The sequence below is a fragment of the Vigna unguiculata genome, chromosome 3 (assembly GCF_004118075.2).
Source record: "Vigna unguiculata cultivar IT97K-499-35 chromosome 3, ASM411807v1, whole genome shotgun sequence".
Lineage (NCBI taxonomy): Eukaryota > Viridiplantae > Streptophyta > Magnoliopsida > Fabales > Fabaceae > Vigna > Vigna unguiculata.
Genome location: NC_040281.1, coordinates 20662336 through 20675770, shown reverse-complemented (window position 1 = coordinate 20675770; position 13435 = coordinate 20662336). Strand labels below are relative to the sequence as shown.

Sequence of the window (13435 nt, the reverse complement as noted above, 5' to 3'; positions counted from 1 at the left end):
GGTTATTTGTCCAAACTTCTTGAACAATTGTCGAGTGTCCTTTACTAGATTGTTTTTTCTATGCACTTTTTATATCTTTTGTCGTATTGTTTTTGTGGTTTAAATTTCTTTCTTTCCCATTTCTAGATTTTCTTTCAAATATATTAAATGAGTCTTGTAATATTTTTATCTAAAATTATCTATAAGTGCATTTTGATGAAAGATTGTATTGTTGATTAGAATTTTAAGACACTTTAGTACACTTTTGAGTACTCATTATTTGATTTGAGTTTTTTGAAATTTTTGTACATCTTTTAAATAAAAACCTAAACACTTTTTTTTTTTAGTGAAAACACTCATGAGAGTGATTGTGAAAATTTTCTACTAATCCATATTATAGTATTTTTCTTTTTTGGTCTGTTTTGTGAGGATATTCAATGTTCTCCGAATAGCCTTGAACCATTTAAAAACTTCAAAATCTCATGTAACAACAAAGATTACAAAATGTGAAATCTTAAAAATTATAATAATTAGAAAAATAAAAAGATAAGATTATATATATATATATATATATATATATGAGAGTAAGAGATTAGTACAATTTTGTAAAAAATTAAGAATGCAATGGCAGAAGAAAATAAAAAATATCTTAATAAATGTTTGGTTTAATTTCTCTTTTGGTTAGTGTTTCTAAAAATATCAAATTGGTCTCCCAGTTTTTTTAGTCTCAATTTAGTTTTAATTTTTTAGTCGAAATTTGATATTTTTAAACGAAAACAAAGACCAAAAGAGTAATTAAACCTAAATATTTTTATATTTAATTAAATTTGATTTTATGTTTTATTATTTATTAACATTAAATGTTGTATTTTATACAAGAAATAAAAAGACACAATTTAATTTCCATCAATTTTTAAAATATACTACCTATAATTTTAATTTCAAAATTTTTTAAATTTTCAAAATAATATATATAATTGAAAAAAAAATAAAAAACATTTGGGGGGGCCATGGCCCCTCCCGCCTGACTCACTGATGCGCCATTGGCTGAATCCAATCCACTATTTTGTTCTTCTTAATAACTCCAAGTAATTTCTTATAATTAGTGTGGTCCATTTTATGTACATTGAACGTGGTGTGTGTTAATTTCCAACCTGTTCAAAAATTGTACAAAAACTCCAACGCAACTCCCCAGTTATTTGCACATGAGTCTCCACTTGTGTGTGATAGCTGGTGTGGTAGTTTGTTCAATAAAGAGCGAATCTAATCCACTATTTTGTTCTTCATAATCAGTTAGTTCATTGTAATTATCTTGTTCTCCTCACTGTATTTACCAATTTCAAGTCCTTTACTCCTTATTTTGTAGTCTTCTCCATGAACACGCAAAAACAAAATTAACATTTACAAAAGACCGAATGGCGTACAATATCTTAACCAACACGAATGACGGAATGGAAGAAGCCTACACCCCACCCACGAAAGAACCAAGTACAAAGTGACAAATGTCCTACGATGTTTGAATGAAAACGAACTATCTGTGATTGCAAGAACAGATCAAATACACAAACATACTAAAATATCACCGATTATCATGGAGAACACAAACCTTATGCCTTGCTTCTCTGTTCGCTTAAGTCGATTCTCTTTGCCAAAGATTTGAACTTTTGAAGTTTGTCTTTCGTCTACCAAAACTTAAAGTTTTGCCTCCTTTCCTCCACACGTGTGTGACACTTCCAAAGAAAAAAATGAAAAGAAAAATGGAAAAAGGAAAGTAAGTGAATACGTTATCAGTGTCAAAAGTGAATTAAAACATCATTTTTGAAAGAATATTCAAAATTCATTAGAAAAAATCACATGAGCCGTGTAAAAAAAAAATTGTCAAAATGGTTTTTGCCTCACTCTTGACACATGGTCCACCATCATACTCTCAGCATCTCAATGGAGAATCATCTCCAAATCACGTAATTAAGCAAGGCAAAAACCATGATTAAGCCATATTGGGCTTTTCTTGATCATACGTTACACGAACTAGAATAATATAAATAGATGACTACCCAAGCTAAAAATATTAGCTATCATTTTGAATTAATCATCTCTCCAATAACGATACTTTCCCATCCCAAATCGGATACGAGAAGATGAAAACCGTAGGTTTTACAGGGTCGATCTGGGCTTATAAGAGGTTATTTTGTATTTAAGGGTTCTTTTAAATTCAAATTTGTAAAAATGGGTCCGTTGAATTTTTTTTTCAAAATAGGGTCAAGTCGTCGTGGTGGAGGATGACATTAAAGGTGAAGTCGTCCTCCACCGTGCCGATTTCTTCTTCTTCTTCTTTTCAGAAAGCGAAACCGTGCTCTCAGAAGCCGGTTTCCATTTATTTTAAAAGTGAAGTCGTCCTTGGACCTGACGACTTCACTTTTTGATCTTTTTTTTTTTTTACATTCAGCTTTATATATATTTTCTTAATTATATATTATTTATTTTCGAGTGTGTGGGGTCGACAACTTTTTGTTATTTTATACAATCAATGCAACGATGCATATTATTATTTTATTTCAAAAATTTTATTTATATTTTGCATATCAAAAAAGTTCAATAAATAATTGTTTAAGATAGTTTGTCAAAATACCTGTTCTTTTTCTTTTCATTGAATAAGTCCTTAGAGTTTAAGCAAGAGGCAATATAGGATAGAACATATTTTAATCATTTATTTGGTATAGGTAGAGATGAAAAAAAACATCTTAACAGTACTAATTAAGAAGATATTTTTAATAAATATATGGGAATATATGGATATTTAATTACATACTTACTTCTACTTCTTACGGAAGGAATTAATATAATGTATCTACAAATACTTATTACCAATTTATTAACAAATTATTAATAAAAATATATTTATAATTACAAAATTCTTTATAATTTGACTTCATACATATATATATATTTTTTATTTGATCCTATAGTATACTGTAAACAAATATTTAAAAAAAAAAACTAAATAATATATAATTAAAAAAATTTATATAAAGTTGAATGTTAAAAAAAAAAAAAAAACCAAAAAGTGAAGTCGTCAGGCCCAAGGACGACTTCACTTTTAAAATAAATGGAAACTGGCTTCTGAGAACACGGTTTCACTTTCTGGAAAAAAAAAAAAAAACTAGCACAGTGAAAGACGACGACTTAACCCTATTTTGAAAAAAAAATTCAACGAACCTATTTTTACAAATTTGAATTTAAAAGAATCCCTAAATACAAAAAAACCCTTATAAGAACATGTATTAATATTCTTCTCCCCCCCTCCAATTCTTAACCTCTAAAGAGAGAAAGGCATAAAAGGCAAAAGCTTTCAATTTTTATTTTTTTTTCAAATGCATATATTTGATTTGAGTTGGCGCAATACACAATATGTGAATAAATTTGGGTTTCTTAGCTACCATGTTGAACTAATGGATTAAGAGAAGCATATTGAAGAAGGTGGATGTCACGCTCGAACTTGGCCATGTCATGCTCCTCCATGTTCACAAGCGCTTCGATCCCTTCACCGTCTCTCGTATCCATCAAAACAACGCTATTCTTCACCGGACACTCGCTAGTGGTGACCCACGACGGTTTCCCCCACCCAAAATCCGCTTCGTACATCGGAAACCTACACCAACTCGCGCAACACACCAAACTCCCACCCTCCGGAACCCTAGTGCTAGTAGCCTGCTTCAGACACTCCGTGATGAACCGCAAATCCTTCTTCTTCCCTCCAAACTTCTTCCCACACGTCTCACAGAACTCGCTCAACCCGTCTTTCATTTTCGCCACCAACTCCTGCAGCTCCGCCTCTTCCCCCGGGTTGGTGACGAAGAGGAACCACACCAGGTTCCCCAAGCTTTTCCCAGGAAGCGGAGGAACCGTTCTGTTGCGGAGGTTCACGGCGGTGCGGAACGCCGTCGTTTCGAAAGTTAACCCTAGCGATGAAACCGCGCGCTTGTAGATCAACGCGCTCACAACTTCCACACGCGTGGGGTTTTGCACGTTGCCGGAGGAGGACACCATGGCTTTGAGCGACTCGATCTTAGCAGCCTCGAACACGAACCTTCGACAAACGGTGTCGTTTTTCACGAACGCGGCTTCCGGGAAAACGGGCAAGTTTTCTTGCGGAAAAAATGAAGCCCCGGGAACTGGGAAGGGTAACGATGACAACAACTCTGGTTGTTCTTGTTCTTGGTTTTGGCTATGGCGGGTGAATGTTGCCCAGTCATTGATGAAGTTGCAGAGTGTGGCGGCGTCGGCAACTTTGTGACACATGCAGACGCTTATGGCGATTCCTCCGCATGCGAAACAGTTTATCTGAATGGCTAGAATGGGTGAAGAAGGTGTTTCCATGGGGTTCCACTGTAGTTGATCTGGGAAGAGAGGGTGGAACGTTTGATGGTTGGGCTTGTGGAGGATCGATGAAAGGTTGCATGTGAAGGTGGTGACGAGAAAGGACACACCTTGGTCGTTGCATTCGATGGAAAGTTGGTCTCTGAGGTTCCCCGCGAAGGGGTAGTATCGTGAAAGAACATGGGATAAGGATTTTTTGAGGGTTGAGATTTTGGAAGCTTGGTGGTTCTTGGAATGGTGGTTTGCAGAGTAGAACAGAAGTATTGGGATGTAGTTGCGGAAAACGATGTGGTCGATGAAACAGAGTGGATAGATTTTGAGGTGTGGAGGAGTTGGTGTCGAGGGTTTGATGGTTTCTCTCGATATTAACTCCATTTTTTCCATGCTTTCAATTCTCACTCATCACTCCCCTCTATTCATAGCATATTAATATTCATCACTTGCAAATTTACTAATTAATTACTAATCATCAATCATTAAGCATACGGTTTTTTTGACTTATTTCAATGTCACTATTATCAACTAGTCTTTTCATTTGGACACATGGAGCATGAGCAAGGTGGTAAATTATCTTAAAAACAATACAAGCACCACTAATATATAAGGTTAAAATATACTAAATTATAATATAACAATTTAGTCAATGCTAGTATGCTGCGTTGATAATATTTTAAAACCAGCCGGCCTTCTATTTCTTGATTTATTATGTACATGTAATAAAAGATATTAAAACGCTATTGAGATAATTACAATGTATCTTATATTTGAGTTACACTTTCTGTTAAAAATATGAATTTTAATACGAGGCTCTCAAAAACAAAAGAAAAATACTTGACAACCTATATTTTAATAATATAATAGCTTATTGATATCTTAAATTAATAAAAAATATAATTAAAATATTAATATGTTAATCTTTCGAGTAGATGTTTCGTTCTTTTGTGAAGGTAATTAAAGACGCTACTTGCTGTGTCCATAAAACAACAGAAGAAGAATACCTCAGGCACTTGAAATGCGCAAGAAAGCATCTTTCTTCTGTCTTTATTCAATAGTAAACCCAATTGTATAATTCCCTTTACTTAAATGTGCCAAGATAGGAAGAGATACCAAAACAAGTGAATGGATCCAACTTACCATGAATATATATACAAAGAGAAAGAATATAGCAAGTATTGGACCGTCTGGACACTCTTGGTCCAATAAACACTACAAGAATTGTAAAGCCCACTTTTCATTCTACCTTTTTATTTAAAGGCTGCCCCAAACTATTGGGTCTTAGGGCTGACCCAAAGGGGAAAACAAACCTAAGTCTGCCCTAACTCACTTGTCTCTCATCACTTTCAAAAAAACAGTCGTTATCCTTCCCTTGCCCCTAGAACAGAGCTCTGCTAGGGTTTAGTTTCCGCTCGTTCGTGCTAGCTCAAGAGTTCACTCCATCTCACGTAAGTTGGTCTTCGAACCTTACTTTTCTTTTTCGAGTTGGTTTTCAAGATTTCCATTAGGGTTTGCAATAATAACCCTATTATCCTTCTGTCCCACTGTTTTCCAGTTCCAAGCCTCTTCCTTGAGATGCTGTGTTTCGTGGTTGGTGTCGGGGGTACTGTATTAGCTCCTTTCCAGGTAAGGGAAGCTAGAAACCTTCTATTTGATGTGATTGATGTTGATTTTGTCTTTGTTCCGTGATTTCTGAGCTTGTATGCTACTGTGAATGCATGTGCGTATTGATACTATTGTTTGGGTATTAAAATCATAGTTGTCGCAAGATGAACAGTGGCGAGACCTGTTATTCTCACCCAAGCGACCCTATCTCGCCTACGCGAGACTTGTAGAGGACAAACCCTAGCTCTTGCTCAAGCTCTCGCTTAGGTGGAGGGTCTTAGTTTGAGCGAGGTACTATCTCGCTCAGGCGAGAGACGCTCGCCTAAGCGAGAACGCGTGGGAGCTCAAGGTGTGTCGCTGCAGTGCAGCCTAAGCGAGGGACCTAACCTTTGGGCGAGGAGTGGGGTCGCTCAGGCGAGGGAGGACTCACCTAAGCGAGTGCGCGAAAACCTCCCAGGGCCTCTATCGCGATCTCGCCTAAGCGAAGGCATGTCGCTTAAGCGAGGGAACTTCTCTCGCCTGAGCGAGGGCTTCTGGCTTGAGCGAGATGCGTTGTGGGCCTCGTTGTTTTCTCCACTTGGGTGCTATAAAGTGTTTGGTTGATTGATTGATGTGTTCTAAGTATGAAGTATGAGAAATGGCATGGATTATATGGGGTATGAATTGAATTGATATATTGGTGTGACCTTAGCATGTAAAGTGAATGAGATGGATGTTATTGCAATGGCAATGGTATTAGTATGGGATGAGACTCTATACTCATGAAATTCGTGAATGAGATGGCATGGTTCAACATGGAATACGAATGGGATGTGGTTACAAATGTTGACACGAGGTTCAAATGCATGATTATTGTTATTTGGTTGCATGAAGATATTTGGTATGTGTCAGTGCGTAATTCCTTGGAGTCTCTAGGTGAGACTATAGGGTCGTGCTTCAATGGTCGGGACGTAATTCCATGGCCCCTGTTAGTGGGTGTCCATGGTGGTGCCCCATCTATATAATTTAGTAAGGATTCAAGGTAAGGATTGCATCCTGACACTCTATAGAGTCAGTTAGTCTCACCTAGAGCGAACTGACTCTTGTGGTGAGAGTAGTAGGAGGCCCAAAACCCATTAAGGGCTAGCCTTGTGCGTGGGGGAATTGATTCATTGTAACACTTGTAACACATAGCTCGGAGGTGAGCAGCTCGGGGTGAGTAGAGGTATCCACCACAATTGCAAGCATCCGTTGAATCCGACCAGATTATATGTATCCGGATGAGTCGAGTTAGAGTCTAGTGTATTGCTTGAGAAAGTCATAACATGTTGGATGATTTACAAATATTTTTTGGATTTGGTGATAGTATGTGACTGCATGATAAATTGATTTCTACTCTAGCTTACCCTTTTGTTGTTTGTTGTGTGTTTTGTATGTGTGGTTCTCTCTTTTGCGATTATCATCAACTTGTTGATGTGAGCAGATGCGAGGAACACCCGTGGTCATCAGGGAGGTGATGGTTTCGCTGCTTAGTTATCTGGATCTTCTACTTTGGGTTTTCTTTTTGGGCTATGACCCATGTACCAACTTAACTCTCAATTTCCTATTTTGTCCCTGTTGAACTTTGTATCGGTTTAGTTTTGGCATCGTGGTGTGTTTTGGATAACTGTAAGGAGTTAAGTTTAAACTCCAGGACTGCGTTGTTATATCTTATTGTGTGACGCTTTATTTTAATTATGTTTATTAATTAAATGGGGTGTTACAAGAATGTTGGGTTTTAGTTATGAATCTATGATATTTATCAAATTTTCCTGTTTGGAAACCGTTTTTAGCAACAACACATAAATCGGTTAAGATATAAATTCTGAAGTGCTTTTTATTGATTTGAGGAATCTCAAATATGTTACCATTAATTTTTTATTTGATGCAAAATACATTATTTACAGGAGAAATGACGGAGCAAAAGAAAACCTTAAGGTGAAAGACTATTACCAAGTGGCTGAAGGAGAGCATTATGAGATTAGGTCCCGCGTTTATCAAAGTTGGCCAACAATTCTCCATAACAGTGGACATTCTTCTGCAATAATATGTTGACCAGTTTATGAACTTCGGGTGGAATTAGCGTTTTGGTTTGAACTTATGTTATAAGATTGTTTCCTTGCATTGTGATTATGTTGTATTTTCATTTTTTTATCTAGTTTATTTATGGTTTTATAGTTTCAGAAGAACAAGAAACTTTCCCTAGCTTCTAGATATCTTCTTCAATTAGATATTTATTTGTTGTTTGAGTTTCTATTATTTGTTATTTAGTGATGGTTTCCTTTTGCTTTTATTTTTTTGAGTAAAATATCATTATATTCATGTCATGCATAGATATCCATGGATATTAAAAAAATATGCAGGTACCCGTATAACAGATATCCGCATAGATATGAGTACGGATATGGGATGAATATTTATCCAACGGGTAGGGTACGGGGGAGCTACTATCCGTACCCTACCTGTCTCGTTGACATCCCTAACTCTTGGTCCCCATTCAATTGACGCAAAAAAGGCTTTGCATCAGTGTTATCGGCGTGGTGCAAGGCACCGTTGCTAGACTGAAGTCATCTTGCTATTTGCGTAGGCTTTTGCGTTATTGCGTTCTGTTTTCACCGACGCAAATTGACTACATTCTTGTAGTGAAACAAGTGGGTCAATCAGTAAAATATTATCAGGTCCAAAAATCTCAAGACTCACTTATTGATTTAGAAAATTATTTTCGTCTTAATTTAGAAAATTATTCACTTAGGTCTTAATTTTGTTCAATTTTGATTAGTTTTGATCAATTTGGTCTTTTTTTACTAACAATGTTTAAATAATTAACATTTGTGAATAGTGCATGCCATGTAAGGCCCATTTACATTGTTGTCCTTATTTTTTTAAAGGATTACTCCAAAATCAGTTGGGCCTAGGGCTGACCCAAAGGGAAATCAGACCCTAAGTCTGCCCTAACACAATATTCTCTTCTCACTTTCAGAAAACAATCGCCTTGCTCTCCTCTCTTCACCCAAAACTGTGCTCTGTTAGGGTTTGATCTCCAGCCCCCTTCAAGTTCGCTCAAGCTCATTCTTGCCTCATGTAAGTTACTCTCCGACTCATACCACTTTTCCCTTAGTATATCCTCGTGTTTTTCCAGTTAGGGTTTCGTAGTGAGCTCAATCTTAAGATCTATTCCACTATTTTCCAGCTTCTAAGCCTATTCTTAGAGCTGCTGTGCTCCGTGGTTGGTTTTGAGGTCCTGTACTAGCTCATTCCAGGTAAGGGAAGCAAAGGTTTCTTGTATTTTATAATTTGTTGCAAGTTTTTTATCTATCTAGAGTTGGTATGAAGTGTGTGCTACTGTGATTGCATAAAAATGGACATGAATGTATGGCTGCTGCAGGTATGAACAATGGCGAGAACTGATAGTCTCGCCCAAGCGTGCTAGTCTCGCCTAAGCGAGATTGGCAGAGGCTCGCCTAGACCTTCTGCGCGAGCTATCACTCAAGCGGGTCATCTTTGTTTTGAGCGATAGAATGCCTCGCTATGGCAAGGAGATCCTTCCTAAGCGAGCTAGTGTGAATGGCCACTACTTCAGATTGTCGAGTCCTCGCCTAGGCAAAGGGAGCTCGCCTGAGCGAGAGTCCCTCTCGCCTGAGCGAGACCCTTCAGCCTGAGCGAGGAGTCGGGCAAGGGTACTGTGATATTTGTTGTTTTCTATGTTCTTGGATGGTAGGCAATTGCATAAGCCCATGGTGGTGAGACCCCATGGTGGTGTATATGCCCAGTCAGTACGTAATTCCATGAGCCTCTAGGTGAGACCCCATGGTGGTTCTTCAGTGGTCGGGACGTAATTCCATGACCCTTGTTAGTGGGAGTTCATGGTGGTGCCCCATCTATATAATTTGGTAAGGATTCAAGGTAAGGTTGCATCCTGACACTCTAAGGTGTCAGTTAGTCTCACTTAGAGCAGACTGACTCTTGTGGTCAGAATAGCAAGAGGCATGAGATTCATTAAGGGCTAACCTTGTGCCTAGGGGTTGAAACTTTATAACACTTGGCTCCGGGGTGAGCAACTCGGGGGTGAGCAAGGAAATCCACCACAAGTGCAAGCATCCGCTGAATCCGACTAAAATATATGTATCCGGATGAGTCAAGTTGAGTTTTAGTGTATTGTTTACAAGTCATAACATGATTGGTTGACATATATTCATTGGTATGTGAAATAGCATGTATCTGTATGATAAACTATTTTATACTCTAGCTTACCGTTTTTGCTCTTTTGGTTGCCTTATATGTGGTTCTTCTCCTTTTGCGATGATCATCAATTTATTGGTGTGAGCAGATGCGAGAGGTTTTCGCGATCAACAGGGGAATGGTGACTCTGCTGCTTAGCCCGCCTGGGCTGGATCCCACTTAGTGGATTTTCTCTTAGGGCTATGGCCCATGTATTACCTTGTTTTAAATCTTAGTTGTATTACTGTTGGATTGTGTATCCAGTGTGTATTTGACATCGTGGTGTGCCCCAGGATTTTCTTTTATAAATTCTATGATATTCTTAATGAGTGAGTTATACTACGAACCTTTGCTTGCAGTATTGTTTATGCGAGACGTCTCATTTAAGTAAGTTTATTTATTGAATGGGGCGTTACATTTATGGTATCAAAGCGGTCATTCCTTAGGTCTGTAGACTTGGGTGTCCGCTTAGCTTTCGTGGTGTCTTTCTAGATTCTTTAGTTAATTTACCTATCTTATCAATCTGACAATTGGTTTCCTGTGTGCCAGTGAATCACAGCACCTCCTCGTAGGAACTCTCAATCTTCGCAAGGCGATGTACCTGATATTGCCAGAGCCGTAGAAGCCATGGTGGCGACAATGACACAACAGAGCACGACGATGATGTAGCAACATGAAGCATCTATGCAGCGACATGCAACGTCGCTCGAGCAATAGTAGCTGGTGATACAACAGATAGAGTCTGCTAGGGTGGCTGCTGAGGATGCCTACAAGCAGCATATGGAAGCCCTGCGCCAGCTCGAGGAAAACAAAACGGCTGCTCCCACCTTTGGTCTTGAGCCACGACCTGCAGTTAGGGAGTGGAGCTTGGAGGACTTTCTGAAACACCACCCAGTGAAGTTTGGAGGCAAGATGAGTCCTAACGCTGCAGACAAATGGCTAAAGGACATCGAGAGAATCTTTGATGCAAAAATGTGTCTGACAGATAATAGACTGGCATTTACGATATATATGCTTACTGGAGAAGCTGAACATTGGTGGATCAACATCAAATCCATCATGGAGGAGAGAGACGAGCCTGTGACTTGGGAGGCATTCAGGAAGAAATTCCTCTTTGAATATTTCCTAGACAGCATCTGGTATGCTAAGGAGGTGGAGTTCCTCCAGCTCACCAAGGGAGGGAAGTCTATAATAAAGTATGTTGAGAAGTTCAAGCATCTCAATCGTTTCTACACCATGCCGTTTGATAAGGAGTGGTGATGCAGGAAGTTCGAGAATGGCCTTAGCGGTGATATCCGTTTGATGGTGGCCCCATTATCCATACAGGATTTTGCCGCCCTGGTGGAGAAGGCTAGAGTGACGGAGAAGATGAAGCAGGAAGTAGAGGGTCATCGTCCACAGCATCAGAAGATTGGCGGACCATTTGGGTCCAAACCGAGGCATAAGGAGCGGAAGAGACCATATGATAAGCCCCACTACCAACCCTAGGGGTCTAGGAGCTTTCCTCCCCAACAGGGTCGAGCGTAGTGTTTCATATGTGGAGGCCCTCATCTGAGGAACATCTGTCCACGCATGGAGGGCTATCGCAGGTGCAACAACTGTGGCATGGAAGACCACTTTGGGAAAGACTGTCCCACTCTTGTTAGGGCAGTGACACGCCCTCCATTTCAGACTCCTGCGTAGAATCCGCAGAGGAACAGAGGCAACAGGCCTCAGGCGACGGGCAAAGTGTATGCCATGACGGGAGCAGAGGCTACAGGGTCAGGTAGCCTTGTTCTGGGTCATTGTGTGATAGTTGGAAAGGACTGTTGTGTATTGTATGATTCTAGAGCGACACACTCCTTTGTGTCAGATAAATGCGTGAAAAGGTTGGGTCTGTCAATGTGTGAGCTACAGTGTGAACTTGTGGTATCTACTCCGGCGTCGGGTTTGGTCAGGACATCGTCCTTATGCGCTAAGTTTCTGGTGGAGGTAGAGGGGCGCAAGTATAAAGTGAATCTGATCTGCCTACCTCTACAAGAGTTTGAGGTGATCCTAGGATGGGATTGGCTCTCTGCCAATCACATCCTTATATACTGCCGAGAGAAGAAGTTGTTATTTCCCAGCTCAGAGGAACCTAAGTTGTTATCATCTCACGGGGTTATGAAGGAGCTACATGACAGTGCTCAGTGTTTCATGATCTTCACACATCTAGAGGTGGAGGGAGAGGAGATGAAGTCCGTCATACCAATAGTGCAAGAATTTGAAGACGTGTTCCCAGATGAAGTAGCAAGGTTGCCTCCCAGTAGGGAAGTGGAGTTCTCGATTGATTTGGTGCCTGGGATCGGGCCAGTGTCGATGGTTCCATACCGTATGGCTCTAGCAGAGTTGGTGGAACTTAAGAAGTAGATAAAGGAGTTATTGGGAAAGCAATTCATAAGACCCAGTACTTCGCCTTGGGGCGCACCAGTGTTGTTGGTGAAGAAAAAGGATGGAAGTTCGCGCTTATGTATGGACTACAGGCAACTGAACAAGATAACGATCAAGAACAAGTATCCTTTCCTGAGAATTGATGACTTGATAGATCAGTTGCATGGGTCATTCGTGTTCTCGAAGATTGATTTGCGGTCAAGATACCATCAGATTTTAGTGAAGGCAAATGATGTGTAGAAGACGACCTTCAGGTCTCGGTATAGATACTACGAGTATGTGGTTATGCCTTTTGATGTGAACAATGCTTCGGTAGTGTTCATGGACTACATGAACAGAATTTTTAGCCCCTTCTTCGATAAGTTTGTCATAGTCTTCATTGACGACATTCTCATCTATTCCTGAACTCAGGAGGAGCATGCAAAACACCTGAGGTTGGTACTTAGTATTCTGAGGGAGAAGCAATTGTACGCTAAGTTATCCAGATGTGAATTCTAGATGGATGAAGTGCAATTCTTAGGCCATGTGATATCTGCACAAGGCATTGCAATGGATCTATTGCATGGGTCATTTGTGTTCTCAAAGATTGATTTGTGGTCAAGATACCATCAGATTTTAGTGAAGGCAAATGATGTGTAGAAGACGGCCTTCAGGTCTCGGTATAGACACTACGAGTATGTGGTTATGCCTTTTGATGTGAACAATGCTTCGGTAGTGTTCATGGACTACATGAACAAAATTTTTAGGCCCTTCTTCGATAAGTTTATCATAGTCTTCATAGACGGCATTCTCATCTATTCCTGAATTCAGGTGGAGCATGCAGAACACTTGAGGT

At 39.4% G+C, this 13435-nt stretch overlaps 2 protein-coding genes across 2 annotated transcripts; one reads left to right on the top strand and one right to left on the bottom strand.

Annotated features, from left to right (window-relative positions):
• Positions 1 to 3312: 3312 nt before the first annotated feature.
• Positions 3313 to 4784, bottom strand: LOC114179071 (acylsugar acyltransferase 3-like). Its single transcript, XM_028065275.1, has one exon. It carries the CDS (start codon positions 4738 to 4740, stop codon positions 3409 to 3411), a length of 1332 nt encoding a protein of 443 aa, XP_027921076.1. The 5' UTR covers positions 4741 to 4784; the 3' UTR covers positions 3313 to 3408.
• Positions 4785 to 11928: 7144 nt separating this feature from the next.
• Positions 11929 to 12579, top strand: LOC114175132. The gene has a single exon (XM_028059901.1). The coding sequence runs from the start codon at positions 11929 to 11931 to the stop codon at positions 12577 to 12579; it is 651 nt and encodes a 216-aa protein (XP_027915702.1).
• The last annotated feature ends 856 nt before the right edge of the window (positions 12580 to 13435 follow it).

Coding starts and splice junctions, on each gene's coding strand:
- LOC114179071 (XM_028065275.1), bottom strand. CDS start 4,740: ATGGAAAAAATGGAGTTAATATCGAGAGAAACCATCAAACCCTCGACA.
- LOC114175132 (XM_028059901.1), top strand. CDS start 11,929: ATGACGGGAGCAGAGGCTACAGGGTCAGGTAGCCTTGTTCTGGGTCAT.